Here is a 27,904-nt window from a genome sequence, read left to right as displayed (position 1 = left end):
ACCTATGTGAGGTATAAAATTAAGTACTTCCTTAAAAAAAGGTAGGAAAAATATTTAGAATAGCTGTAGTGCGTGTGTTTGCACACACACAGACACTAGCCACTGTACAAGCAGAGATCTTACAAGTATCTCAGCTGTGGTTTGTTTTTTTTTTTCCTCTCCCCTCGATGCTTTTTTTTGCTTGGGCAGATCCAAACTTCTGGGGTTCAACTGCATTTTGAAGACCACACCACTATCAGGTGACTTGCAGCACAGCCCATGGACCATCACTGCATTGCTTCCTGCAACCCACCGCAAGCAGGTCTGGCGAGTAAGTTGCAAGAGTGGTCCTCTCTAGTAGAGCAAGAGCAGAGGCACACACTACTAGTTTGTCCCACTCTTTTTATTTCTTCTCACACCTTTTCTTTCTTTTTTTTTCCCCCCCCTACTTATAAAAGAAAAAAAATTCATCTTGGGAATAAAGCTTTCCTTAAGGATAGGAAAACTCATGCTTGTTAGTATGAGTAAGGGATGTGCAAAACAGAAGTCATTTCCCTGAGGCAAAGATCTTCAAGTCATGCCTAGCTTACATTGTCTATTCCTATTTCAAGCTGTTGAAATATTTGGCACAATGAGGCCTTGATCACTGACTGAGTCTCATGGCATTATCACAGTCTACATTATATATTTATACAGTAAAGTAGAAGTTACAAATGCTTCAATCTCTCATTCTGTTTTGGTTTCTCACATTTACTCATTAAAATCTCTTTCCTTCTCAAGGGTGGCATTAGGCCTCCTGGGCAGGAAGGTAGAGTGACAAACTTCTACTGTATTTAAAGGTTGACATCAATACTGAGCACCCAAAAGTGCCATCGCAGTAGTTACTGAACTCAATACATGGAGTTAACAGGGTAAAAATCAGTAGCCTGTTATATTCGGGTCAAAGGTAGGTGATTTAATAGTCTCTTCTTGACTTACATTATGAAAAGCATCCAGGAAGATTAAAAAAAAAAAAGGTCATGTTGTGAATGCTTCCAGTCTAAAATACATAAGCAGCAAAGCTTGAAACCAAGTCTTTCCAGCTTTCCCTTTTAAAATACAGATTGCACTTTTTATACAAAGCAATGCAAAGTCTAAGTTGTAGTAAAAATTTGAAGCTGCCTTACGGTACCAAAGAGTTATCTGTATTCACCATCTGAAGTACAGGCAACTAGTTCTCAGCCATTCTGCATATAGAGTCATATGCTCTGCACCTTTCTGCTTTAAAAGGGCCTGCCATTAAATGCCATGCCACTGGGTGGGTACTGCACAAAAAAGAAAAAAACAAGAATTTAAGGCCTTTATCTCCACAAGGAGCTGAAAACTGTGGCACAACCCATGACCAGCACACTCCCACCCAGGGCTCCAAAAACCAGTCATTCTTTCTAATATTTGTCACACAAGACAATCATACCATCAGCAAGCAACAGTGCCAGTTAAGCATTTTTAAGGTCTTCAAAAATTCATAGCAAAGGGCACTTCTGAGAAAGATAATCCTAAAGATTTGGTTTTAAAAATAGACACCACACTCACATTCAAGGGACGTTCTTCACTTTTAGGCCTTTGTCACAAATCTGAATCTTTATTGTTCTGAAATAAATGCTATAAACATAAGACTCAAAACAAAAACTCCAACTTTCAGTCTCAGAAGAGGTGTGGTTCAATGCCCATATCACGTGTAACAAGAAAATTTCCTTAAAAAAGGAAAAAAAATTACTGTAAAGTCTTTCTTAAGAATGAAAATGCAATCCTTTGTTTTTCTCATTAGTTTGTGTACAGGTGGGCACCAAAAAAAACTTTTGCATTTTCTTTTGAATTCTTGCTATGATGCTTGACGAACTTTTTGCCATTCAACAAATTCGTCCAGAAGTACGGGCCCTGCAAATGGATGAAAGTTGGAGTTATACTTGCCAATGTCTTTCAAATACCTTCTCTTAAAGCATAAAGGTTAAAACTATTGGTCTACTTAACACCCATGTCAATCCTATGGTCAAATACTTATTAAGACTCAAAAATGACTACAATAATTTCAATCCAAAGGTGGCAAAAAGTGCACAAATAACACTACACAGAACTATGGAAAAAAGTGTTCTTTACATCTGACAGGTGCACTGAACTGAACAGAAAGCATAAAAATAAGGTTATATTATAAATTGGCACAACTAATTCCTTCTTCTTACAGCTTTCAAAACTACACATAATTGGAACATGGACGAAAATGGGATGCCTAATGCAATTCAGTCTTAGGATGACCAACTATCAGCCAGGTGTAAAGTTCAGCCCCAAGGACTAACAGCTAGGCCACTTTATAGTTAAACTACAGTTTATTATATATTAGTACAAAATGAGACTTTGCTGTTTATAATTCTATTTGCAAGTCTATAGTTTAACGTACCAAGCAGCTTCACCAGATCCTCAACTGAATGTAAGTTGGCTCAAGTACACCATCATACACCCCTGACACACTACTACAAATTAATACTTGCAGTTTGAAGATGGATGGTTATCAGGACAGTTTTTCTATGCATTGCTAGACAATAAATATTTTATACCTTACAGTATTGTTTCTGTTACAGAAGTATGTTTTATGCAAATTTAAAACACTGAAATAATAGCTGAATAAGCAAAATGTTATGAATACTTACAAGCACCGTCTTCATCATAGTTGCTAAGATCTGCGTGGACAGTTCTGCTGAACTCTAGCACATTGTACCACTGATCCTTGTTCATAACTCTATACTTCGATTGCTAGAGAAAATAATTTCAGAACATTAAAATGTCAAGTGACATCTGGTAACGCTGCATCTTGTTCCTCATCTCGCTCATTTTATCTTTAGTCAGTTCCTAATAAACAATTTAATGGGTAACAATGGCTACTGCTTCCTTGGTTTTTCATTTTTTTTAAACACCGCACATGTACGTATTTCATAGTTCTGAAACTACATAAAATGGTTTCTTGAAAGATCAGAGCAAAATCAAAATAACAGGGAATCAGGAAGTCATCACTCTTAGGCTTCAAAATCTGGTAAACTTTCATCTTGCCCTGAAGTGGGGTGTACCTAGCTCAGAATGAATGATTACAAGAATCATCTTTTCTCTGGGGTACAATACAGTATGATCGTAAGGACCTCTACTTTGCAACATTGGAACTAATTTGAAACCAGGGAATGGTCTCAAGCCTAGCATGCTCCACAACTTACACACATCCACATTATTGACTAAGTCACTTGCAGCTGATCTGACCAAAATCTTCCAGACAGGCAGAGCTCAAGGTACCTACATACTGTATCTACACAAAGCAAACTTGAAATTCAGCACAGATACAGCTGAAGAGACTACTGGGGCCCTATTATTTAATTTTACCTGTATAGACTATTTAAGACAGAATTTTAGTTGCCTTTGATAAGGAAAGGGTGGGTGGGGTACAGGGAGGAAGAAAAGGATCTGTGATGTACACAAGAACGTCACTGTTTCATAAGCACATCGACAAGGGAACAGCAGCAATACGGATACATTCTTGAGCAAAACCACACAAACCCTGAAATCTGTTCACAGAACAGCCCAACTACTATGCCATCATTCAGAAAGTCAAGGAAACTTGTACCTCCAGGTATTGATAAAATACTGAAAATAGTGGCCAAGTTCTTCCAAGCAGAAGAGCTAACATGGATTTTGCAGTATCAATATCAAGACTTCGCTGGTCTTTATCCTAAGGTTGAATAAAGAAAGCACAAAAACCACTCAAGTACAAGCTCGCTGAATAATTATAATAAGAACTTCTCTAACATTCCAATAGTCTTACCCTTGCAAAATCAAAGGCATATCTGTAGATATTCTTAAAGGATGAAATGTCATTCAATTGTGACCGCAAGAAGTCAAATTTACTCTGTAATTTTTCTGTACAGTCACACCTTAAAATAAAGAAAAACAAATGATGTTAGAAGTTCACAACAAAACATTTGGACAATGAAAAAAAATGCCAGCAAACAAAAAATTAAAATCACCAAAATGCAATCATCAGGTGTACGGGAGTAATGCTATGAAAGTGACTTAAAGAACACTGAACATGCTCAACATTTGCAGCTTATTGAAATGATGAATGCCTGGCTTCTGTAAGCAAATTTTTTTTTTTAAATGTATCAGCAAAATAATACAAAGGCTCTGTTTCACTTCTGAAATAGTAGTCTTTTTATGCCATACTCTGCAATTTATATTCATACCCAGCATTATCTTATCTTTTAATCACTATGAAAGTTTAAACAAAACAGTACTGGGTGTGCATTAAGGTGGTAAAATCCAGTTGTAAATAAGGGCTTTATGCTGTACCTCTTTGGAAGAAAAACAAACCCTAAACATGCACTTCAAGACTAAATATTTACAAGTGGCAGGATTTAGCACAGGCACTCTGTAAAACATACTAGTCCACTCGTGTTTTATGATCAATAAATGCAAGCTCTGATAAGCCTCTCACCTGGATTAGTCAGTAGCTATTCAACTGAAAACTCAAAGGCTGTACGAGTGTGTACAGGTCTGCCAGTTGACAGGATAACCCTTTGGCAAAAATAACCCTTTGTCAGAAAAGAATATCTCCACATATTTAACTTAGCAAGGACTTTTGTTTCCAAATAGAAAATGAGTTAGATTCACCAATGATGTCAGAGAAGAATGTAATTTACACACCTAATCCTCCAGGAAATACTCACTCAAAAGAGCAGTTGCTATATCACATTTTATTCTTATAAATAATAGCTGCCATTATGAAAAAAAAATAAAATAAATTCTGCCCTGCCCTGTATCCTGCGTGACAGAAGCAGTACTTTCAGAAATGCAGATGTGCATAAATACTTCCTCTGGTAATGTGCCCCCCTTCCAGCAGCCTGTTCCAATGCTTAATAACCCTTTCAGTGTAAAAATTTTTCCTAATATCCAATATAAACCTCCCCTGGTGCAACTTGACGCCGTTTCCTCTTGTCCCATCACCTGTTACTTGGGAGAAGAGACCGACCCCCACTTCTCTACAGCCTCCTCTCACGTAGTTGTAGAGAGCGAGAAGGTCTCCCCTCAGCCTCCTTTTCTCCAGACTTGTCACAGCAGCCCATAGCAAGGGCCCCTGGGGAGCACCGCAGCAGGTGACTGAGATGCTGTACTTTGGTGCTGTACTTTGCCCACAGATAACAGATACTTCTTGTTCCTCAGGTCTGCCAGCCTGTGTGTGCATGTCCATCTGTCTGTCTGCTCCTCTCAGGCACTTCCATGATGGAGCCTTTTGTTATTTCTTGTCTCCAGCAGCATCTACCTAAAGCAGCACTGAGTCCCAGCCAAGTTCAGTGCTAAATAAATAAAACTATTAGCTAATTAGGCTGCATGTTCAAGTGACAAGAACTAATACAGTTTGCAATACACCATGCATTAAGTTGAAAAGAGATCTAGTTAAAAAAGCTTTGGTAAATTTAACTAAAGATAAAATTACTGTATTTGTCTTCAGACACCTAATTGGTCTATGTATTCTATCGTTTAACTTTTAAAACAGTATTACGCTATGCTAGTTACAAAGGCATCTCATTTTATATTCATGTATCTTCTTTCCATGTTCAAACCTTCACACTGCAATAACATCATCCACTACACTTGAGGACAAATCTACCTATTTAACACCTAACTAAATGCTCACGTTGTTAGTGTACTGATGATATATATAAACTACTTAAAGTAGGTTTACCACATGTTCTGTCAAATATAATTTGAGTGAGGTTATTTACCATACCATGGATAAACACAAATTTCAGTATATTTAAATTTCTTACAAAAGATTTTGTTAAAATTGTTCAAATAATCACAAATGTAGGTACAAAGTAAAAACTCCTGATAGTAAAACTACTGTACAATTGGCTATATGTATTTTAATGCAGAAGCAATTCTCTTAAAGTTGATATGAAGACGTGCAGTTATTAAGCCTTGAGACTCCTGTGCTATTGTCAACCTATTTAAAACCGAACAGTCAAAGGGACGACATTGGAACAGACAAACACCACCCTTTGAAGCCCCACGCAGCGAGATACCTCTGTTAAAGCCATTTCAGGCATTTCCACACCTGGCCACTGATTTTCTTCACACTAGTGAGGTACGGAGCTGCCAAACTCATCTTTTATAGAGATATACTGGCTTGTGTGGCTGTACCATAAAAAAGATGACTAAGCTCACCCATACTTAGAGTAATCTTCCTAAGAGTATTTTTTTTAAGTTGTAACCAACTTCTAACTAGCACAAGTGAATTAACACCAAACTCCTGTACAGAGACTAGAAAAAGATGTAGTTTCTTGAACTGCCTTTGCTGAAAGCCAGCATTAAATAAGGTTACCTCAAGACCAACAAAACTAGATGTTAGCTTACTACATTCTTTTCACATCCCTACATCATATTTACAACAAAACCGACATTAGCACCACAAAGCAGTCCTATTTTGATGTCTATTCAGGTAGAGAGTTCATCTGAGGCATAGCTAATATGGACAGAGTAATGATTTAGTAACTCCTGCTCAGATATTCCAATGTTTCATGTTTCATAATTTTTCACGCATGCTTGTCTTTTACAAAAAAGAAAAATTAGTAAGATGTATACAAACATTAAACCAAAATCATTTAATGGTAGTATATAAAGCAGTTTGAAGGTCTTTTAATCTACAAGAGTTCACTTGCCAATATCCAGCCCTCCAGATGGACAAAAGGAAATGATATCCAACTAACCCATCCACTCTCTTCTAGCATTGACACAGGATCTTCTGAAATTTAGGTTCCATGTTATAACTGGAACATAAAGAGGTCCAAGGAAGTGATGCCTTAAGAGAGCAAAGGGACACCATGCCCTGACAATGCTATAGTTTCACTGTGTAATTTGATTTACAGGTCTGGAGACCAGAAATTGTTTAGATTCCAGTACACACTGAATGCTACACTGGCATAAAAAAAAATAAAATACTTACACTATGCTTTGTCTTAGCCTCACAAACATTAACAGAAAGGCAGGCAATAACAAGCAAAAAGCTTGTTGGAAAAACAGTTGATATTAGGCTATCATTAAAACCAACCCAAATAAGTTGTTTTTGCTAATAATTCTGCAAATAGCAAGAAATTACAAATTTTACTTTCCTTCCCCTCTCTCTCTCTCACTTAGTTTCTCATGTACCTAAAAATGTGAGACCACGACCTTATCTTTCCCTCAGTTGGAATCTAACTTGGCTCTCTCCCCTTTACCTGGCCACTTGTTTTCAAAAGCTCAACTTTAACATAAAATTTGGCTCAAATTCTAAGGTTAAAGAAGACAGCAAGAGGGAAGTACTCAGACAATACAGATGCTTATGGCTTGCTTCCTTACACATGAAATTATTTGCGTTAACCTAGTGCAAACAAATACTTCTGTGGAGTTTAATAAAATCATGAACTGTAATCCTTTTTCCTTTATCTTCATTTTGTAACTAGATTGTTTTTTCTTTGTAGGTCTGTAAAGCCTGCAATTGACAAATACATGAGTACGCCTCTCCTTTAACTCACATATGTAAAGTTAAATGCTCAACTCTAAGTTATTCACCCTCCATGGCTTTAAAGCCACTTCCTGAGGGCTATTCATTTCATTCTAAGGAGACATTTAAAATAGCTGAAATAAATTGCCCAGGTACTTGTTTCTCTCTGCTGACTATGAAAAGAGCTTCAGGTAATTAATTTAGATTCAGGCACCCAGCTTTCATATATGTATGTACATATATATATATATATGTATGTACACACACACATATATATACAGGGCAGAATTCACCCTACCAACATGATATACTAGTGAAAAATCAATGTCTTGCATATAAGCCACACATTTAGGTGTCTTCCTATGGAGCTGAATTCCATCCAACCTTGCTCATGCAATTACCTTATATGACATTTCACATATTTCAAAATAAAGATTCTGTAATATAACTCTGACTTAGAATACACTCTGGGCTTTCAATGTGTGTGCAAAAATAATAATAAAAAATGCTGTGCAAAAATGTAGTAATACTCCATTGCTTCAAGAGCGTAAAATCCTTCTTCAAAACTTCTGCTGAACCTTCCAAGAGAAACTAAGTTCCCCTATTTCAAATGGAATCCCATAATACAATCCTCCCTTCCCAGTACGCACCAACAGCCCAAGTCCACAGATTTATATTATGTTTTTAAGCCAATGAATCTTGAATTCCTTTACATGAGTGTCAGTGCTTCATCCAGCTACAGCCTGCTATTAGTGCACACCCAGGGGAAGCAAAACACACAGGTTAACTGGTTTAGGCTTAGCCAAGTGCTTCAATCACAAGTCTGTTTATATAAAAAATGCACAACAGTACCATATTTCTGTCTTAAACACATTTAGCCTACAGCATGACCAGCTCTGTCCTCAAAAGAGCCAGAAGGTTCCTAATCACAGCAGATTATTAGAAACAAAGTCTATAATATTGGCTCTGAAGAAGTGCCTGATTCGCTAACTCTTGGGAGCTTACATTTGGGCATAAAAATTAAGTACTTCAGAGAAGCGACCAAATTATACCCATTCACTGCATCTAAAAACTTATGCACGCAGAATTTAATCTCTGTTGTCCTGAATTTCAGGCAGTTTTATCATTCCAGCTCTTAATAAATTTAAGGGCTTCTGATGGTCACAAAAAAACCCCATACCAAGGTGTCTATCGGAAGCCTGATCCCAAATCAAATAAAATTTGCACAAGAGAGTCAGGCCAGAGTCACTTACGCCATTGTCTTGAATAAACAGAGGGTGTCTGCCCAGTACAGTTTCCCAAACCAATTCACAACTGATAAGGCAATTGTACGAACTCCAAGGGTCAAATCAGTCCCTCTTTCCCGCTGTGCTGCAGCTGCAACAATAGCTCCCTGACACTTTTAATATTGAATGCAGTGTCATAACAAGTCACCTTTAAAACATTCATGTGCCATAAGTAGTTTCATGAAGAACAAAAAAAGTGACAACTGAACTAAGCCTTACAAAAGCTGGTTAGTTTCATGAAAGAAACCTCTTCAGACAGAGCGTTAACTCAACAAAGATTCTTACAAAGAGAAGTTTATTTGCAAGTTGAAAAAGCGTTATTTAACCTAAGCGTTAAGCATGGCTTCTGATCTGCAACTAATAAATAACACTAGTAACCAAAATTATTATCCATGCAGTCCTCATTTATACAGCTTAGAAACCAGTAAAACCTTTCTATAATACCAGTACTGAGATATGCTTACGGGTATCTCCAGATCTACTTATTTGTGTCTGCTAACGTATTTTTTGTAAGAAAAAGAAGCCATGAAAACCTGACTTATTAGGGTTAGGCAAAACTTTATCATTTGAGTGAACTCATCAGATTCACAACTGGATGAACAGCAGCTACTTCCAGTCGTTGACCAAGACCAGACCTAAAAGCAAGAGTTTCTGCATCTTATTGACAATGAAAAGAAACTTAGGGCAAGAATAATTATGCTAATAGTTAAGCTACTGGAACAAACATAAAATTAGAACATTCTATTATATATGTAAAAACTCTTACTGTAATGAGGTCATTCCTTTTAACCATTCTTCCTTGGTAAAAAATCCCATGCTTTCAGCCTCTAGTTTCCAGGCTAAAACTAACATAATAATCTAGAGGGGGAAAAAAAAACAACAAAAAACAACAAGGGGAGAAGCAGTCAGTATGTAAGAAAAGGCTGATTTCTAGATATCCAAGAAGAAAACTCTAAGCATTCAAACTTTCTAGCATTGTTGTAGATGCTTGCACTTTATATTTGTTACCGTTTAATAATTCAGCTACGTGCAATCCTTCCCTTAATTTCAATTCCTGAAAATTAAATATTACTATAATAAAACAAACAAAAGACCTCAGACACCAGCCACACATAATTGATGTATTCAGCTGAAATACCTTAGAACAGCTCCTAAAAGCAGGAAGATAACTTCAGTAAGCAAAGAGTTGTTTAAGAGTTTTACACAAAACTTAATCTTATCCAATACCCCCTTTTAAAGTGTTATTAGTATTGTGCAAGAAACCTACATTTTCAGGCTCAACACCGATGTCTTCACAGAACTTTTCCATTCCCTCAGGCCCCACAACTTCATCGGGACCTTCAAAACCAAAAAAAAGCCAGATTGAAATATAAGTAACATTCACTGCTCACAAGGGTTACACAACAATAATTAGACTATATTGCATACAAGCTACCTTTAAAATCACTGAAATACACTATTAAGTAGTTTTTATGTTAGACCCATTCTATCAAGTGCAATGTGGAGACACATATATTACATATGTCATGGTAAGTTACAAAGCATAGAGTAAAGAAGGAAACATCAAAAAGAACAAATACTGAAAAGGCGACAGTAAAAGCTATACTAACACAAGTGAAGGTTATAATGAAGCGAATATGGACATACTTTTTTATGTCTATGTCAGCACAAAAAAGCAACATACAAATAACATTTGATGCATTAATTTGTTTTAAACAAAACCATATACTTTTAAATATGAATCCATTGTACATTACCTGCATATTCATAAAACCAAGCCAGGCACTTTTTGCTTGAAAAATGTTCCTCTCCACTTATTACTTTACCAGAGGCTTGTGATCTGCAATAGCTTATAGAAACACAAGGATGATATGTATTATTTTAATACAAGAAACAGGAAATTATTTAAAATTAAATTCCAAATTGTTTATTATCAGTTCAAACTATTTAAACTGTTTCACAAAGTCAATATACATCAACAATGAAGCTGAATTTGTTAAATGGCAACTATCTGTCATTCTATTTCAACACTTGTTGGAACATAAAATTACCTTGAAATACAACCCTCTCATAGCCCAATTTATTGGAACATAAAATTACCTTGACATACAACCCTCTCACAGCCCAATTTATTGCAACTATTACTTTTTCTGAAGTGTAAAATTGCTGTTAATTAGATATTAAACCAAAAAATACACACACAGATGGTCAAAGTATCACTACTCAGTAATTCAAACGCCCTATTATCTACTTATATTTATACATACAGGCATATATAAAGTTAGGTCTCTAATAAGCAGCATGATCTTCAAGAGTGCTGAATATGCACAGATCCCATTTAGGTCAACAGGAGCTGCAGAGTTTGACATATTTAAGTCAGGCTATTTATAGTTAAGCATCCAAATTTGGGAAGAAAACTCGGTCAATTTATGTTAAACATGTAACTAAATATCTGCAAATTCTATAGATGTTTGGTACACATGCCACAGATTGCATATTACTATTCTAGTAAGACTAAAACTGCTCAGCACACACAGCTTCCCCCCCCATTGTCTTCATTACGTGACACACAACCCAGTTTGCCTAGGAAGTGGATTTTCATAACTTACCATTCTTTAAAAGAATACATAGAATAACTTATTTCTTCTAGTAAAAACACTGACCACATGAAGGCATCTCTAGTCAGTAAGGAATTACAGCACCTTTTCAATGCACAATCCTTTTAAATACAAGTTACAGACTTTTAGAACAAGCTGAGATTATTTCTAAGAATGAGGTGAAAGTTAATTGCATGAGAGGATTTAAAATTATGCAGCTCCTACATTGCAATTTTCAAATGAAAACATCAAGCAGGGAAAGAACAGTTCAATTCTGAGAGGTCGTGAACAACTTTATCTCCCATATATTGCTATAAGCTTCACTAAAAAAGAAAGCAACGCTTTCCATATGAAGCCTTATGTGCTGAAAGCTATAATTAAAAAGGTACTACAGACAATCATCCATTAAACTGCTATTAAAAACTAGAAAGAGCCATACAGTATGCTACTGCTTGTTGGTTTTACCCAGTTTAACATACATCCATCTGTAACCACTGGTTTTATTAAAGAATATTACCAATACCTTGCTGTATAAGAATGCTACATCAAAAATGCTCAGGTATCCAACATTTTAGATCTAACATGTGATCAGCCATTATGAACTCTCATTTACATCATGGTTTTCGCCCAATGACTACTAGCTTCCTGCAGAGTCTTTTTTTTTTTTTAAAGGATCTTTCATAAGATTTTTTTAAAGTAAAAGAAATTAAGGTCATAAAATTTTGGTCAGCAGTGTTCAAGAAAGATGAACTGAAACTAGAACAGATGCAGAAAAGAGCTATGATGAGCAAGGAAACTGAAAACTGGTATTACAAACCAGAAGAATTTAGCTCAATTTAACAAAACAAAGAATGAGAAAACACAAACGCTCACTCCATATACACTATGAGGCAGAACCATGAAGGAGGAGCATTACAGAAAGTATTATGCAGGCACTAGAACAGTTATTAACTGGCTATGAGTAAATTTAGACTGAAACTAAAAGATCATCAGTGACCACAGAAAATGAGCTCTGGAACAGTCATCCAAAATGAAGAGTCATAGCAAAATAAAGGCCTGGGTACTTCTAAGCTCAAGGTTGGTCAACCTATGAGAAAGGCCATATGCCATAGTTTCTTGCAACAGCCACTCCCATAGCATTGATTTCATAAGTCCTTTGTATTCTTATGTCCTCGGGATGTTTGTCGTAACTACTGGTTTACTGACATACCTAAAAAGTTCTAATAGATGAATAAGGCATTACAGTTACTTTAGGGAAGCCACACTGGAAGCTCCTGCTACACCATACTAATGGTTTATCATTCTAACGGTTATTTTGGGGTATCAAGGCATAAGCGGTCTTTTTATAGTTGTTAATGAAAAGATGCTCAGTCTCCTGTATTATTAGGAAAACCTTTCCTGTTTTTTTTTTTTAGTGTGCTGAACTCTCCTTCCATTTTACTGCAAAAAAAAATATGTAAAGAGACCGTTTAACGTAGACACTGTGCGTACTGGCAACCTCAAAATGAGGGGAGCTGCCTACCCCAGGCGAAAGGTGAGAATGACTATGGGGACAAACGCTGGAGCTGGCCCTGCCGGTATAGTGAAAGGCAAAACCAAGCAGGGGACGGGCCGTTCCGCAGCGTTTCTCCCCGAAGGACGAACGAGCCAAACGCCGCGCCCCGCACCCCCCCCAGCCCCCGGGACGAGCCCGGGCACAGGCCCACCGGCGCGACCGGGGCACCGCGCGCAGCCGCCCGGGCCCCGCACCGCCTCACCGAGCCCACCGCCGCCGCTGCCCGCCCCAGGTCCCGCGGCTGCCGCACAAAGGGCCGCCACAGCCCAGGGGCAGGCAGTGGGGAGCGGGTCCGCCGGGGCCCCCCCCGCCCGCGGAGAAGCAGCCCGGCCCCGCGGCCGCTCGCCCGGGGCGTAGAGCGGGCAGCCGCCACCGCCGCGGGCCCGTCCCGTCCCGCCCCGCCGCCAGACGGTACCTGCCGATTTTACATTTCTTGAGGCCGGTGTCGTCCGCCGCTGCAGCCGCCGGCCCCGAGGACTTCCTCTTCTTCTTCACCGGCATCGTCCTGCCTCGGGGCGGGGGCCGCACCGCTGCCGGGGCCCGCAGCCGAGGCCCCCCCGGCCTCACCGCCCCCCGGCCGCCGCCGCCGCCCCCCGAGACAGGCGGTGAGGAGACGAGAGGAGCCCCGTCCCGTCCGGCCCTGCTCCTCCCCACCCCCGCCGAGCCCCGCCGACGCCCCACTCGCCGCGGGGACAGACCCCGCCGCCGCACCGGTGCCAGAAACGGGTGTCGCGCCCGGGGCGGGAGTGGGGAACCGGGCGGTAGCGGCGGCAGAAGGAACGGCGAGCGACCCGGACACAAACGCGGCGGAGCAGGAAGTGACAGCGCTGCCGGGGCGGTCCCACCGCCAGGGCCCGGCCTGACAGCGGGCGGAGCTACGCTCGGATCCTTCCCGCCGCCGCCGTTGTGCTGGGCCGGCCCTTGGGGGGGCACAGTGAAGCCGGGGGACTGTCGGGTGTCGCGGGCAGAGGGTCTGCGCGGCCGTTACCGTGAAATAAAGCGGGGAGGAGGGCGCGCTCCCTCACCGGCACCCGCCGAAGGCCGCGAGGCCCGCAGGGCTCCTGGCGCGGGGCGCAAACGCGACCGCAATTTGTCACGACTCGGCTTTATTCTGCAGTATTGGCCGTTGTTTTCGCCGCTGCCAGCTCACGGCAGCTGTCCCCCGGAGCACGCTCCGCCTCGGGAAGCTGGTGGCTGCGGGGCGGGTGTCCCTGACGGGCGGCGGGTGTTCCTGAGAGGGCGCGGGTGTCCCTCAGAGCGGGGGGCATTTCTCCGCGGCCGCCTCCTGTTGCTGCCGGTGTCTGAAAGCCCCGAACGCCCGCCTACCAGGGCCTGGCCCGCAGCCGGGGCAGCTGTCCCGCTCCGCCTTGCGGTACCGAAGGCAGCGCCAGGCCGGGAACCGCCGGTTCGTTACCAGTAACGGCGTGTGGGGGGCAGGTGTGAAAAGCACCCCAAGTACCGCGGCGGCCGTGACACCGTAACGCAGGAGGGATGCTTGGATGGCCGCGAGCGGGACGCCGTGCAGCGGCTCGGGGCTCCGCCGGGGACAGCCGGCCGAGCCGCGGGCAGCCGTCGGACTCTCGGGGCCCTCACGGGCCGCCGGCCCCGCCGCGGCCTGTAGGGGGAGCGCGCCGCTCCCCTGGCTCCGCCTGCCGATTGCCGAGCGCCTCGATCGCCTCCTGTCTCCCCGCCGGCGGCGGCGCTTCCCTCGCCGTCAGCCGGACCGATCTCGCGAGCGCGCCAGGGCCGCCATTTTCAGTCACCATAGCGACGGGTCCTGGCAACGCGGGGACGCCGGGAGGCCTCCCCCTGCGCCTCGGTGTGCGCCGCCGTCCCTCCCGCCCCTTGGGTCTTCTCCCGCCAGCCCACCCATGTACCCCCGTGCGGCCCCGCATCCACCCCCGCCCTGACCCTGCCCGGCGAGGCCACGTCCTGCCGGCATGGCCGGGGAGGGAGACAAGCGGAAGCGCTTTATTTCAGCTACGGCTGCCAACTACTTCGAGGTGGATCCAGCTGTGGGGCCCGCCGCGCTGGCCGCGGGGCTCCACGCTCGCCCGGAGCTGGCCAGGTTCCTGGACGACGGCAATGAGTTCCTCCTCGTCGTGCGGCGCTCGGGCACCCGCCTCACCGCGTCCAACAAGGTAGGGGGGTGTCAGCGGAGGGTGAGCAGGCCCCGGCGGATCCGGCGTGTCCACCGCGGCCCCCGGTGCGAGCGGGGATGCAGAGCCTTGGGTTCGGCCCAGGTTTAGTGGTCGTGAAAGAGTGGTATCTGATTTGGGAGACATCAGCCTGCTGCAAGTATCTGTGCTGGTCTCAGTGTCTGCTACGTTAATTACTGTCCCAAGAATAGTAGAATGGTTTGGGTTGGAAGGGACCTTTAAAGGTCATCTAGTCCAACTCCCATGCAATGAGCACAGACATAGAATCATAGAATGGTTTGGCTTGGAAGGGACCTTAAAGATCATCTAGTTCCAACCCCCCTGCCATGGGCAGGACATCTTCAACTAGATCAGGTTTCTCAGAGCCCCGTCCAACCTGACCTTGAATGTTCCCAGGGATGGGGCATCTACCACCTCTCTGGGCAACCTGGGTCAGTGTTTCACCACCCTCATGGTAAAAGATTTCTTCTTATATCTACTCTAAATCTTCCCTCTTTCAGTGTAAAACCATTACCCCTCAGCCTATTGCAACGGGCCCTGATAAAAAGTTTGTCCCCATCTTTCATGTAGGCCCCCTTTAAGTATTGAAAGTCTACAATAAGGTCTCCCTGGAGCCTCCTCTTCTCCAGGCTGAACAATGCCAAGTCTCTCAGCCTGTCCTCAGGAGAGATGTTCTATCCTTCTCATCTTTTTTGTGGCCCTCCTCTGGATCTGCTGTGACAGGTCCATGCCTTTCCTGTGCTGAGGGCTCCAGAGCTGGATACAGTACAGTCTGTGAAGACTGTATAGTCAGCTGAGTGATATATTTGTTGTTGGTTTATGCCCATGCTGATTACGCAGTTTTAGTGTGCTGTATATTGTCACTGTATGAATGTCATGCGACCTGGAGAATGCCTTGTCACCTTGCTGCAAATGCCAGGTGGAGGCTTGTGTCTGGGTTGTTCCTGGGCAAGGGTGTATGCAGGTGACTGGAAGGATGGCATTGCCAGTGTCCATGCAGGAAGGGTGGCCTGATATGTGGCACATGGGCTGATATTTGTCAAGTCCCACGGGGGGTATTTGTCCAAATCATGCATTTTGCAGATTGATGTGTCCAGCTGTGAGCAAATCTGAAGGTTTATTGTGTGAAATGTCCTGCTCTCAGTGTTTGTGTTCAACGAGTGTCTCTCGGTGTCCGAGTGATACTGTGGGGCGTGATGAACAGTGAATGTCACCATGTAATCAGGACACGGTGTGGTGCCCTGCCACACAGAGCGTACAGGCAGAGCCCGGGGCTTGACGTGTGTCCCATCACTCTGCTATGGTGTCTGTTAGGTCAGTGATGGGTTTTTTGTGCACTGATGGCAGCGTAATGGGTCGTTAAAATATGAACTACCGTGTGGACCAGTAATTTACATACCTTCTGGTGTAATCATCAGTGTAATCTGTGTACTCCTAGTGTATGCTACGTTCATGCAAGAGTGAACATTTACATGTAGTGTTTTTTGGGATGTGCTGTGAGCCACTGTCTGATATACAAAGTCACAGTCAGCAGCTGTGGAAGATGAGATGCACATAGGGGCTACAATGTTCACCTTTTGTCTCAGTGAAACGATGTCTGTAGGTGTTGGGCTAAGGACCTGGTAAGAAAGTAAAATTGATACTGTCCAGCAAAATTGAAAGCTGTTTTTACTATCCCTCTTTTAACAGAAAAAAGTTCACAGATGTTTACAATTGAACAGAATTTGGGATTTTTGCTAGCGTATCTTTTTGCTATTGTTTCATCAAATGTTTAATAATGTTTTCCTGTTTTATGAATTCTTCTCGGCCACAAATAGCTTCAATAATTGATCTTATGGCAACTTTTGGAACCTTACCCATAAGTTGGACTGTGCAAGGAGCAAGAGTCGTGTTACAAGTTGAAGATTTTACTCATGAAGGAGCATGTCTTTTCTCTGTCCTTGAGAAATCTATGAATTGCAGTAGAGTTATGTATCTACAGACTCAGGAGGACAATACTTGAATGTTTAGAAAACTATTCCCAAAATTATGTAGCATAAACATGCAAAAAACATAAATTTAAAAAATAATGCTTAGTCTTCTCTACGCACAAGATGAAGTTTCTGGTTTGCCCCCAGAAGGTGGTAAGTGAAGTTTTCAAAATCAAAATAGCATAAGTAATTATGGTATTTACAGATATTTTATAATGAAAAAGGCATTAGGTATTTGATGTTGGAATTTATATTTCAGGTTCCTCTCAACTCAGGAACGAGTATAATACAGGTTTTGATTTTCTGATCAAATCGGACACTAACAGAATGTTATCAGAGCCCATAGGGAGTAATGTGGTCTTTTATAATTTTTTTCTTGATGTAAATCATTTGTGTAAATGGTGTATGTGATTTAGTACAATATGCAGTCAATGACAGTTTTCTAAACAAATCCTGTCTCCTTGGTTTTTACAGATTGAAGCTACTGAGTCAAAGGATAATGTGTTGGTGTTCTTTAAGCTGCGGCCTGATGTAATTACAGAAGATAATCTTCATAGTAATATTCTTGTGTCATCTATGCTAGATTCACCAATAAACACCCTTTATCAAGCTGTACGACAAGTTTTTGCACCAGTATTACTGAAGGTGAGCAGTATACTGATTTAAATGTTCTGTAGATTTATACTGAAACATTGAAATCCATAGCATGTTAAGTATTCTGAGATAAGTATTTTATGTTTTAAAAATCAAATATTTCAAGAGCTTAAATAAAGAACGGTAGTTCTAATTTCTAAGTTAAATAAAGTACTTTACCTCCTATTGATCAGTAAGGATGAGGGGAGGATTCTGGTCATACGTATGCCTGACTAGAAATGTGGAATACACTGACTGGTAGTTAATGGAGACGACAGCTCCTTACCTCCTTTCCACCAGTAATTCCGGTCTTGCATACTTTTCCTGCTTTAGATAATCCTAAAATAATCTTATATTTTATTTGAAACACATAGGCCAGTATCGTGCAAACTATTATTTTTGTAATATGTGGCAGATAGGTGTGCTAGGTTCCAGATTAATTTGTATAGCTGCATTTTTCACAATGTTCACATTTTTCACAAGTTTAAAATGTTCTTAGGTTTTTTCTTCTATTCCATTAAAGAATGTATTTCCTTTGGGGATTTTTTGTCAAAAACATTAACCATGGCTGTATTTCAAAAGCTAAGCAAGCAGAATTTCAGCATTTAAATATTTTTAATTTCTTATATATCACCACATTAATAAAATAGTTTTAGAAAAACACAGTAACTTGCAATATTTGATTGTAGCAATTTGCATATTCTACTATAGAAATAGATTCCATATTTATTTAACTTAAGAGAATTAATTAACAAAGAATTTTGAACACATTTTTAGTGCTTTTATAAATCCAACAACAGATTTTTAAATTTGTGACTAAAAAAATTGCACAGTATCATTATGATTTGATAAGTGAAAAGAATAAGATGTTTTTCCATGACTTTATGGAAAATGAATGTCTCACCACTGTCTCACCATGTGGTGGCTTAACGCTATTAATCTGAATTATTTGGTTTTTAAGATTTTAGGATGAAATAGTAATTGTTCTATCATGATAGTCACATTTTTTGAAATTTTCATTGCAGGATGAGAGATGGAGTAAAACATTTGATCCCAAGCTTCAGAAACTTTTAAGTGAGCTTGAAGCTGGCTTGGGTACTGTTCTCAGAAGATCAGATCCAAATTACACAGGAACAAAATTCTGCGAAGATGATGTGCAAGGTTCGTTTTGTGGTTACGTCTTTTATAATTAAATTATGGGGAAATCATTGATTTCTAGGTTAAGTTTTCAGTCTTCATTATCCCAGTGACTGCAGAGTATGAAATATGACAGGTCATGTTGAGTAAATATGAATTAGTGACGATCAGCTCTGGCCTCTTGATATGAACTTGTTAGTGCATCTAGTCAGAGTCAGAAGTTCAAGGGTAATTACATAGCCATATAGTAAAAATTTGCTTTAGAAAGTAAGTTCTCAATGAAAATATTTTGTGACCATTCATGTATTTCATATTTAAACATTATCTGTTCTTATTTGCAGCTATACTTACACCAACAGATGAATTTCAGTTCTGGATAGATTGTGCTCATCATGGAAGTAAATGGTGTAGTAAAGAGAGAGCTTCTCATTTTAAAGACCTATTTGAGGACATTGCAAAAGTATGTTTTCTTTTGTGTGATCAGTGATATATTTATAGACTTAGTAAAAACATTATTCTTTGAAATATATGTCAGTATATGTACATCCTTTCAAATAGATGAATTTATAACTATTTAGTTATATTTTTCTTAGGCAAAATCTTACTTTAAATTACATTTATGTAGTTTCTAGTGACAATGGTGCAGGGCAACACCAACATTTATTTGGGAGCAGATTTGACCATTGAATCCTAAGAGCTGCTGTAGAAATACAACAGTATGCTACAGTTTGTGAACTGGAAATTGACTAATGAAATTATAAAACAAAAAAGTGAAAATGTGGAGGATAATAATGAACTCTTATCATGCAAAATTTTGGGCACCTGTAAAGTATTTTCTCAAATAACGCTTAAGGTATTAATGGAATGTTCCCATGGGTAAACTTACACAAATGCTTGGTTTTTGAGAGGATTATGACATATTCTGTTAAGCAATAAACCCCAAGAAACTATAGCAATTTCCAGCTTCAAGAAAATATAAATTTCTCTACAATACTAGTTGCAAAGTATTTGTATTAAGGATATTTTTTTCTAGGATTATTACAACTTGGATAGTCTCTCGTTATTTGAAGTTGTGGATTTGGTGGAGACTACGAGAGATACTGTTGATGGTGTGTGGAGACAAACGGAACACGATCCTTATCCACAGCCACGCATGCATAATCTCTTGGATGTAATAGGTAAATCTTCATGCAGTCTTTATTAAATGAACAGTTGAGAAAAAGTAAAACGAATGTGTGAGCAGAGGCCGCTTTCTTCCAAAAGGCACCAGTGATAGCCTACTGCACTAAGGTGCTTTCTTACTGTAATTAGGATCCATGAATGCTGTTTGACTTATAGTATCCAATAATTCAACCGGTTCTGGTAGATGCCTTCACACATGCTTGGGAAGATGATAGATAATAACAAGATGGAGTTGGATATCTCTCAGCCTGTGGATTGGATTTGTCTTGTTTCTGTTTGACTCCTTGTCTTTTTCCCAGAGGAGAAAACTTATTTGTACAAAAGCCCCATTTGAAAGTTGATTCCGTCTGTGTGGAGGTGAGAGCAGGACATGCAGAGCGGTTGCTTTTCTCATTTGCACAACAGCAGTTCCCTGTTCTGGGACAGGGATAAGACAGTGAGTTTGTTTTCTGCAGCCAAATGTGTGTGTGCGTGGGGGGAAGGCTAGGTGGGTACAGCTGCTGATAAAGACAAATGCTTGTGTTTGGATTCCAGAATCCAAATCTGTCAGCTTCTAATGTTGGAGCAACCGCTGTTTAACTTGGAGATGTTAAATGGATAATTTATTAAATCTGAAAATTTATTAAATTTATTAAATTTGAAACAAAATGATCAGTTATTAATACATTTGTGTGGTTTGAAACTAAGACATTACACTAGTTTTTTAAAAATGCATTTGGAACTTGATCTGGAGTTTAAAGGAATTATTTTGAGCAACCTTAACATATTGCTTTTGTATACTTTTTTGTGTTCTAGGTGGCTCGCTAGGTAGATATGTTCAGAGAAAATTAGCAGCGTTGAATCTGTGGGAGGATGCTTTTCACAGTGTTAAAGAAAATCTAAAGGCTGGCATCTTGATTTGTGAGCAGTGGGTGTCAGCTTGTGAGTACCTAACTGGACAACTGTGGCAACGTTATACTCTCCATCCATGGAAAAATGAGAAATATTGCCCTGAATTGTTAGCCAGACTTGAAAAACGTCTTGATGAGGTAGAGATTTGAATTATACACATTTATTTCATTAGACACAGAATTAAACAACATTGTTTTAAGTTAAAAAGAGGAATTAAAACACTTTTATAGCCTTTTCAGAGTCAAATAGCATTCCGTAATCCACGTTTGCCTGAGCCTTTCAAAAGATTCTTGTAAAAAGGAGAGAGGTGGGTTGTGCTGCTTGTGCTTTTTGCTTCTAAATGTAAGTTTTATGTAAAAAAAAAACAAACAACTTCCTAACACAGCTGGTGAAGGAGCCAACTAGGGAAAGTGCCCTACTGGACCTGCTGCTTGGTGACAGAGAAGGTCTTGTAGGGGACGTAAAGATTGGAGGTCGTCTTGGTCAGAGTGACCATGAAATGATAGAATTTTCGATTCTTGGTGAAGCAAGGCGGGAAGCCAGCAGAACTGCCACCTTAGATTTTCGAAGGGCAAACTTTGGCCTGCTTAGGAGCATGGTTGAGAGTGTCCCTTGGGGGACAGTCCTGAAGGGCAAAGGTGCCCAGGAAGGCTGGTCTTACTTCAAGGATTAACTCTTAAAAGCTCAGGAGAAGGCCATCCCCAAGTCCCAGAAAACGAGCAGACAGGGAAGAAGACCAGCCTGGCTAAATAGAGAGCCTTGGCTGGACCTCAGGAAAAAAAAGAAAGTTTGTGATCTTTGGAAAAGGAGGTTGGCTACTTATGAAAAATACCAATATGTAGTGAAGCTATGCAGGGTGAAAATTAGAAGGGCAAAAGCTCAAGCAGAACTCTTCTTGGCCACCACGGTTAAAGGTAACAAAAAGAGGTTCTTTCAGTATATCAATAGAAAAAGGAAGACTAGGGAAAATGTAGGCCCACTAAGGAATGAGATGGGTGCCCTAGTGGTGGAAGACACGGAGAAGGCAGAGTTACTGAATGCCTTCTTTGCTTCAGTCTTCACTGCTAAAGCTGTCCTTCATGAATCCCAGGCCCTGGAGGCAAGGGGGAAGGTCTGGAGAGAGGAAGAGTTTTCCCCAGTAGAGGAAGATCAGGTTAGAGACCACTTGGCCAATTTGGACAGCCATAAGTCCATGGGCCCTGATGAGATGCACCCACGAGTGCTGAGAGAGCTGGCACGTGTTATTGCTTGGCCACTCTCCATCATCTTTAAAAGGTCAAGGAGGACAGGAGAGGTGCCTGAGGACTGGAGGAAGGCCAATATCACTCCAGTCTTCAAAAAGGGCAGGAAGGAGGACCCAGGGAACTACAGACCAGTTAGTCTCACCTCCATCCGTGGCAAGGTAATGGAGCGACTTGTTCTGGATGTCATACCCAAGCACGTTCAAGAGCAGGAAGTTATTGGAAGTGGTCAACATGGATTTACCAAGGGTGAATCATGCTTGGCCAATCTCATAGCCTTCTATGATGTTAAAACTGGTTGGCTAGATGGGGGCAGAGCAGCAGATGTCATCTACCTTGACTTCAGCAAGGCTTTTGACACTGTCTCTCATAACATCCTCCTTAGGAAACTGAGGAAGTGTGGACTAGACGAGGGGATAGTGAGGTGGATTGAGAGCTGGCTGTGTGACAGGACTCAGAGGGCTGTGTTTAATGGAGTAGGCTTGAGTTGGAGGCCTGTAACCAGTGGTGTCCCCCAGGGGTCAATACTTGGACCAGTATTGTTTAATGTGTTCATCAACGACCTGGACGAGGGGACAGAGTGTATGCTCAGCAAGTTCGCTGATGATACCAAACTGGGTGGGGTGGCTGACACCCCAGAGGGCCGTGCTGCCATCCAGCGTGAGCTAGACAGGCTGGAGAGCTGGGCAGAGAAGAACCTAATGAGGTTCAACAAGGAGAAGTGTAGGGTCCTGCACCTGGGGAGGAAGAATGTCAGGCACCAGTATAGGTTAGGGGTGGACCTGCTGGAAAGCAGCTCTGAAGAATAGGATCTGTGGGTCTTGGTAGACAGTAAATTATCCATGAGCTAGCCATGTGCCCTTGTTGCCAAGAAGGCCAAGGGAATTCTGGGCTGCATAGGGAAGAGTGTGGCCAGCAGGTCAAGGGAGGTCATTCTCCCCCTCTACTCTGCCCTGGTGAGGCCACAACTGGAATATTGTGTCCAGCTGTGGGCTCCCCAGTTCAAGAGAGACAGGGAACTACTGGAGGGAGTCCAGCGTAGGGCAATAAAGATGATTGAGGGATTGGAGCATCTCCCTTATGAGGAAAAGCTGAGAAAGCTGGGACTCTTTAGCCTGGAGAAGAGAAGGCTGACGGGAGACCTTATTAACGTTTACAAGTATCTAAAGGGTGGGTTGAAGGAGGGTGGAGCCAGACTCTTTTCAGTGGTTCCCAGTATCAGGAAGAGGGGTAATGGACACAAGCTGGAACATAGGAAGTTCCAATCAAATATGAGAAAAAACTTCTTTACGGTGAGGGTGAGAGAGCACTGGAACAGGCTGCCCGGGGAGGTTGTGGGGTCCCCTTCTCTGGAGGCTTTCAAGACTCGCCTGGATGCAGTCCTGAGTAATGTGCTCTAGGCAATCCTGCTTTGGCAGGGGAGTTGGACTAGGTGATCTCTAGAGGTCCCTTCCAACTCTGAAAAATTCCATGATTTTGTGATTCTGTGAAAATACGTTGAATATATCAAATATTTTTTTCTGTTATAGGTTCTAACTATTAGAACACTGTATGAAAAACTTACATTGTTTTTGCCAGTTGGAGAACAAAATGCTTTACATCTTGCCCAGGTGTTTGAACCCTTTGCTGGCCTAAATCCTGTACACTGTAATCCATACACAGAGGTATAATGCGTATTTTTAATTTATTCACATTCTTTCTGTGACTTTTTATGATGTATATGAATAGTCTTAAAGTAACGTATGAACTCATTATCTCTAGCCATTATGGAAAGCAGCAGTCTGTCAGTATGAAAGAATTATTGCACCTGCGGAACAAAAAATAGCAAGCAAATTGAAGAAATTTATTTCAGAAATTCAGGACAGTCCTCAGCAGGTATGAGTATTTCTGTAGTCTGAAAACTTTCCTACAGGTAAAGTTATTGAATTCTTAAGTAGTCAGTTTAGAGCAAAGGAATAGGTACTTAGAGCCAAAGAGAGTCCTTATGAAGAGCACTAACGAGTAGTGTTAGAATATGTTTAATTTTTTTTCAGGAGAAAGAGATAAATTTTTTTAACTTCATATTCCAGCTTCTTCAAACATTTCAGAAATATAAGGAACTGATAAAGCATCCAAATATAAGCAAAGAATTGCTTTTTGAAAGGGAAACACTACTAGCAAGACTTCAAGATTATGTCAAAGGTAAAAATGTATTTAAAAGTATTTAATTGCATTAGTTTTTTTGCCAATGCTAGAATTCTTTATTTACTTTTAGTATTTTGTCAGTATCCCTAGTATGTTTTTATAATTAGAGTAAAATTTTAAGCTGCTTCTATTAGGTTTCTGGCCTAACATGAATCTTTTGCTTGTGTTAGGCTATCAGACAGACTTTGAAACTCGATGCCATGGCGTTCCTGGTGATGTTTCTGGACCACTGTCTGGCAAAAACCTTTCTGAAGTCGTCAATAACATTGTATGGGTACGGCAGCTGGAGCTGAAGGTAACAGATTCCATTACTGTTCAGGCGCAATATTATCATAGAAAGTAAAACATGGTATTTGAGATTTCTGTGGGGAATTCCCCACAGAAAAATTGTGAACTTCCCAAGAGTTACATCATCAAGATTCCTTATCAGTGGTGCTACTTGCTAAGTTGAATTTTATTAACTGTCCCAGAAGACATTCTTTTCATAATACACTGAACTGCCTGCTTTTATGACTTCATTATTTTTTTGGCAAAATAAAATTCTGAGTGGAGACATTTTGTTAAATTTTACCCTTTGGTTTGCATGTTAAAATTGTATATGATTTACAGATAGCCAGATTCTCACATCCTAATTCTCACTTGTTACTAGTAACCTGTGTAGTGTCCCCTTGAAATCAAAGGGATTTCTTGGTTGTACTTTTCTCTGTCAGCGCCTGCCAGGGAATTTACTTCAGAGACTGTAGTAAAAGTAAACTATGAATGATTCTGTGGTCTCTTACAACAAAATGAGTTTGACACATATGTGACTATTTTAACTTATGTTATTTTTGCTAGTTTATATTTACCCTTTAGTTGGAAACTCTCCAACTTTTTTTGGACAGTATTGACTAGCTAAAAGCAAAATGTTTTTGCTAAACGTAAGTGCCATTTACAATAACTATAGGTTTGAATGACAGTAGAAGTCATGTATCCTAAGATAAGTATTAGCCCAGTTTTTTGGCATTCACCTGTGATTTGCAGAAATCTCAAGGTGCCATTTCCGCTCAATGGGACACAGGGTGGAGGTCTTAAAGGTGTTATTTTGTTACGTGTCCTACAGAGAGAACAGCAGCAGCTGAGGTTTTGCGATTTCTTCTTGGTCTGCTAAAGACCTAGAGAGCAGTTCAGCTGATGTGTGTCAGTTTTCTGTGTCTCCTTTAGGCTGTGCTAAATTTTTTAAATTGCTCTCAAATCTCCACTGATTGTATTGACTAGGGTTTCGATTAGTTTGTCCGCATGTAGATGAGAAATCCCATCTAAAATAGCTTTGAGTATTGGCACAGACCTTATAGATACAATAAAGGACACAGGGTAGTTTTGTACCTTTATGGAGAATTAACTGAAGACCTGGTGGGATACTCTCGGGTATCTTAATAGTGGTGTACACCTGTAGTGGACAACTTATTCAGACCCAATTTACCGTAATGGGAACTTGAACATCTGGGACACAATTCAGGATTCACTTTTTTTTTTTCTAATCAGTTTTGAATCCCAGTTGGATGTTTTGTAATGCTGATTTTTATTGTGGTGATTTTTCTTTTCTGATTGAATACTGGGAAGTTAAGCTTCCTTTCTTTCTGATTGTGTTTAAGGTGGATGATGCTATCAAGGTGGCAGAGGCTCTTCTGTCTGACTTATCTGGATTTCAAAGTTTTCATCGAAGTGCATATTCTTTTCTGGAACAATTGAAAGTATATGAACAAGAGCAATTTGATGATTGGTCTAGGAATATCCAGACAGAGTTATCAAATCCCAAGTCAGGACTTTGGTAAATACATTCTTGCTTAAATAATGTTTAAGCTGAAATCTGTAGTGTAGTGTAGTCTAGAACTTGACGAAGGAAATAAAAAAAAATGGACAGAATTGAGAATGAGTGGAGAAAAAAAATGGAAGAGTTTATTATCATTTCATCATCCTGCCCGGGCTTGGTTGGTAAGGTGAAGCATACAGGACAATGTTGATAACTAATTTTGCAGTTTCTAGTAGCACCTGGGGTGAAAGACATGTTGTGTTTGCTTGTTGTTATACATTATAATCCATATAGTGATAATGTCTAGAAACCAGATTAGAGTGTAGCTGTGATATACAGATGACAGGTAGAGTAACAAATGAATTGCTACTCACAAGAAATTCTGCAATCTAAATGGAGCAGATGGAAGAAGGGTAAGAAAATCAATTCAAACCTCACAAATTGTGTTCCCCAAAATAATGAAATTACTTTATGGGATATTGAAATATATTTTAACGTTTTGTTTAATTCATTGGCCACATAGCTTCCTTCTGCATCTGAGTGTTACAAACTTTATTTGAAAAAAGTGTTTGTCTGCAGTTTCAGAGGATACAGGAGTTGATACTTATGTGTAGACTTCTATTTTATGAAAAATACTCAATTATCACAAATAAACAGAGACAGCAATCCAATCTAATAACACCCATCTGATTTATTAGTACCATAAAATGTTGTTAGTGAGAGATTTTAAAAGATGTGAAGAGATTAATTAAAAGGAAAAGAAAAGAGGTAGCTCACTGCAGAGGGGAATGCAATGGCTATTGGAACTAGAAAAAGGTGAGGAAAAAAGTGAAAAAATTAGGAAAGCTGAAGTTTTTATGAAGGAAGCCTAGGAGGATGGTGGTAGAAGCATTACGGCAGTAGAAAAAAAAATTGGAGTAAAATCTAAACATAAGCTGATGTTCTTATTACCATCTGATTGTGTATACCAAGAGATTCCACTGATTCAGTTCCTGGTTCTTGGATTGGTTCCCTTGGAGAATTTCGCCCCCTTTGCAGTTCTGAAGGCTGGGGCCTGTAAAGTGCCAGTTTGAGAGAGTAGGGTGGATCCAGTGTATTTGAGAAATACTGTCTAGCTACGAGTTACATGTTAACTATTGCAATAAGCCAGAAAACCTTTTTGAGCAAAACCAATAGGCATTGTTCATTTCTTCTTGTCTCCACTCACTTTGAATTAAGAGAAAGGTTACTAGAATAATTTCTGAGTAAATTAAAATGTTAATAAACATAGAAGAATGTAATAGAATGTCATCAAGCTTTTTAGAATTGTTTATTATATTATTATAAAATGCACCTAAGAAAGGATCAATATCAAATTATATTCAATAATATGTTTCTCTGATTTTGATTTAGCATCCAAGCTAATAGTCCTGTAATGGAGTTGGATCATGTTTTTGGAACATTAAACATCCTTTATTCAGATCATTTGGTAACTCTCCTAAGAGAAGTACGTCAGCTATCAGCACTTGGTTTTGCTATACCAGCTAAAATACAGCACGTTGCAAACACTGCACAGAAGTTCTGTAAGCAGGCAGTCATCCTCAAACAGGTATAAAATTAAATGTCATAATAACTTCCTGTTCTGACTTCCCAGCTTTAGTAGTAGAACTTTTCTAGACTATTATCTCTTCTGACTGTGTGGTTGAGCTTTTTGCTGTGTTTGTATAAAAGTGCCTTGTTTCTTGAGCAAATTAGCTAAGTCCTTAA

General features: G+C 40.5%; 2 protein-coding genes across 6 annotated transcripts in view; one reads left to right on the top strand and one right to left on the bottom strand.

Moving 5' to 3' along the window:
• Nucleotides 1-1,563: 1,563 nt before the first annotated feature.
• On the bottom strand, nt 1,564-14,518 carry DCUN1D5 (defective in cullin neddylation 1 domain containing 5). Its single transcript, XM_074570776.1, has 8 exons — nt 13,388-14,518; nt 10,578-10,669; nt 10,088-10,158; nt 9,587-9,678; nt 3,821-3,929; nt 3,623-3,727; nt 2,664-2,766; nt 1,564-1,896 (listed from the first exon to the last, which is right to left on the bottom strand). Exons 1-8 carry the CDS (start codon nt 13,471-13,473, stop codon nt 1,841-1,843), a joined length of 714 nt encoding a protein of 237 aa, XP_074426877.1. The 5' UTR covers nt 13,474-14,518; the 3' UTR covers nt 1,564-1,840.
• A 164-nt stretch (nt 14,519-14,682) lies between these two features.
• Nucleotides 14,683-27,904, top strand: part of DYNC2H1 (dynein cytoplasmic 2 heavy chain 1) — a 178,237-nt gene continuing 165,015 nt past the window's right edge. For 4 of the 5 annotated variants that reach the window (XM_074570728.1, XM_074570750.1, XM_074570719.1 and 1 more), the window contains exons 1-12: nt 14,683-15,113; nt 17,576-17,746; nt 18,760-18,895; nt 19,213-19,331; nt 19,905-20,049; nt 20,849-21,081; nt 23,715-23,849; nt 23,947-24,060; nt 24,255-24,366; nt 24,540-24,664; nt 26,001-26,176; nt 27,551-27,746. In XM_074570728.1, coding sequence (XP_074426829.1) covers nt 14,913-15,113; nt 17,576-17,746; nt 18,760-18,895; nt 19,213-19,331; nt 19,905-20,049; nt 20,849-21,081; nt 23,715-23,849; nt 23,947-24,060; nt 24,255-24,366; nt 24,540-24,664; nt 26,001-26,176; nt 27,551-27,746 — 1,863 coding nt within the window. In that variant the 5' untranslated portion in view covers nt 14,683-14,912. The remainder of the gene's footprint in view (nt 15,114-17,575; nt 17,747-18,759; nt 18,896-19,212; nt 19,332-19,904; nt 20,050-20,848; nt 21,082-23,714; nt 23,850-23,946; nt 24,061-24,254; nt 24,367-24,539; nt 24,665-26,000; nt 26,177-27,550; nt 27,747-27,904) is intronic. The other variant, XM_074570739.1, reaches the window with a different exon arrangement.

This window comes from Larus michahellis, chromosome 1 (assembly GCF_964199755.1).
Source record: "Larus michahellis chromosome 1, bLarMic1.1, whole genome shotgun sequence".
NCBI classification, from domain to species: Eukaryota; Metazoa; Chordata; class Aves; order Charadriiformes; family Laridae; genus Larus; species Larus michahellis.
The sequence above is the reverse complement of the archived record's forward strand: the minus strand, read 5'-3'. Positions and strand labels throughout refer to the sequence as shown.

Excerpts from the sequence above, each read along its gene's own strand:
- DCUN1D5 (XM_074570776.1), bottom strand. The coding sequence starts at position 13,473 with ATGCCGGTGAAGAAGAAGAGGAAGTCCTCGGGGCCGGCGGCTGCAGCG. Across the intron at positions 9,679-10,087 it reads TCGGTGTTGAGCCTGAAAAT|ATTATTATGTTAGTTTTAGC; the intron begins GTAGGTTTCTTG and ends TTCCCCCTCTAG. Across the intron at positions 1,897-2,663 it reads CTATGATGAAGACGGTGCTT|GGCCCGTACTTCTGGACGAA; the intron begins GTAAGTATTCAT and ends ATCCATTTGCAG.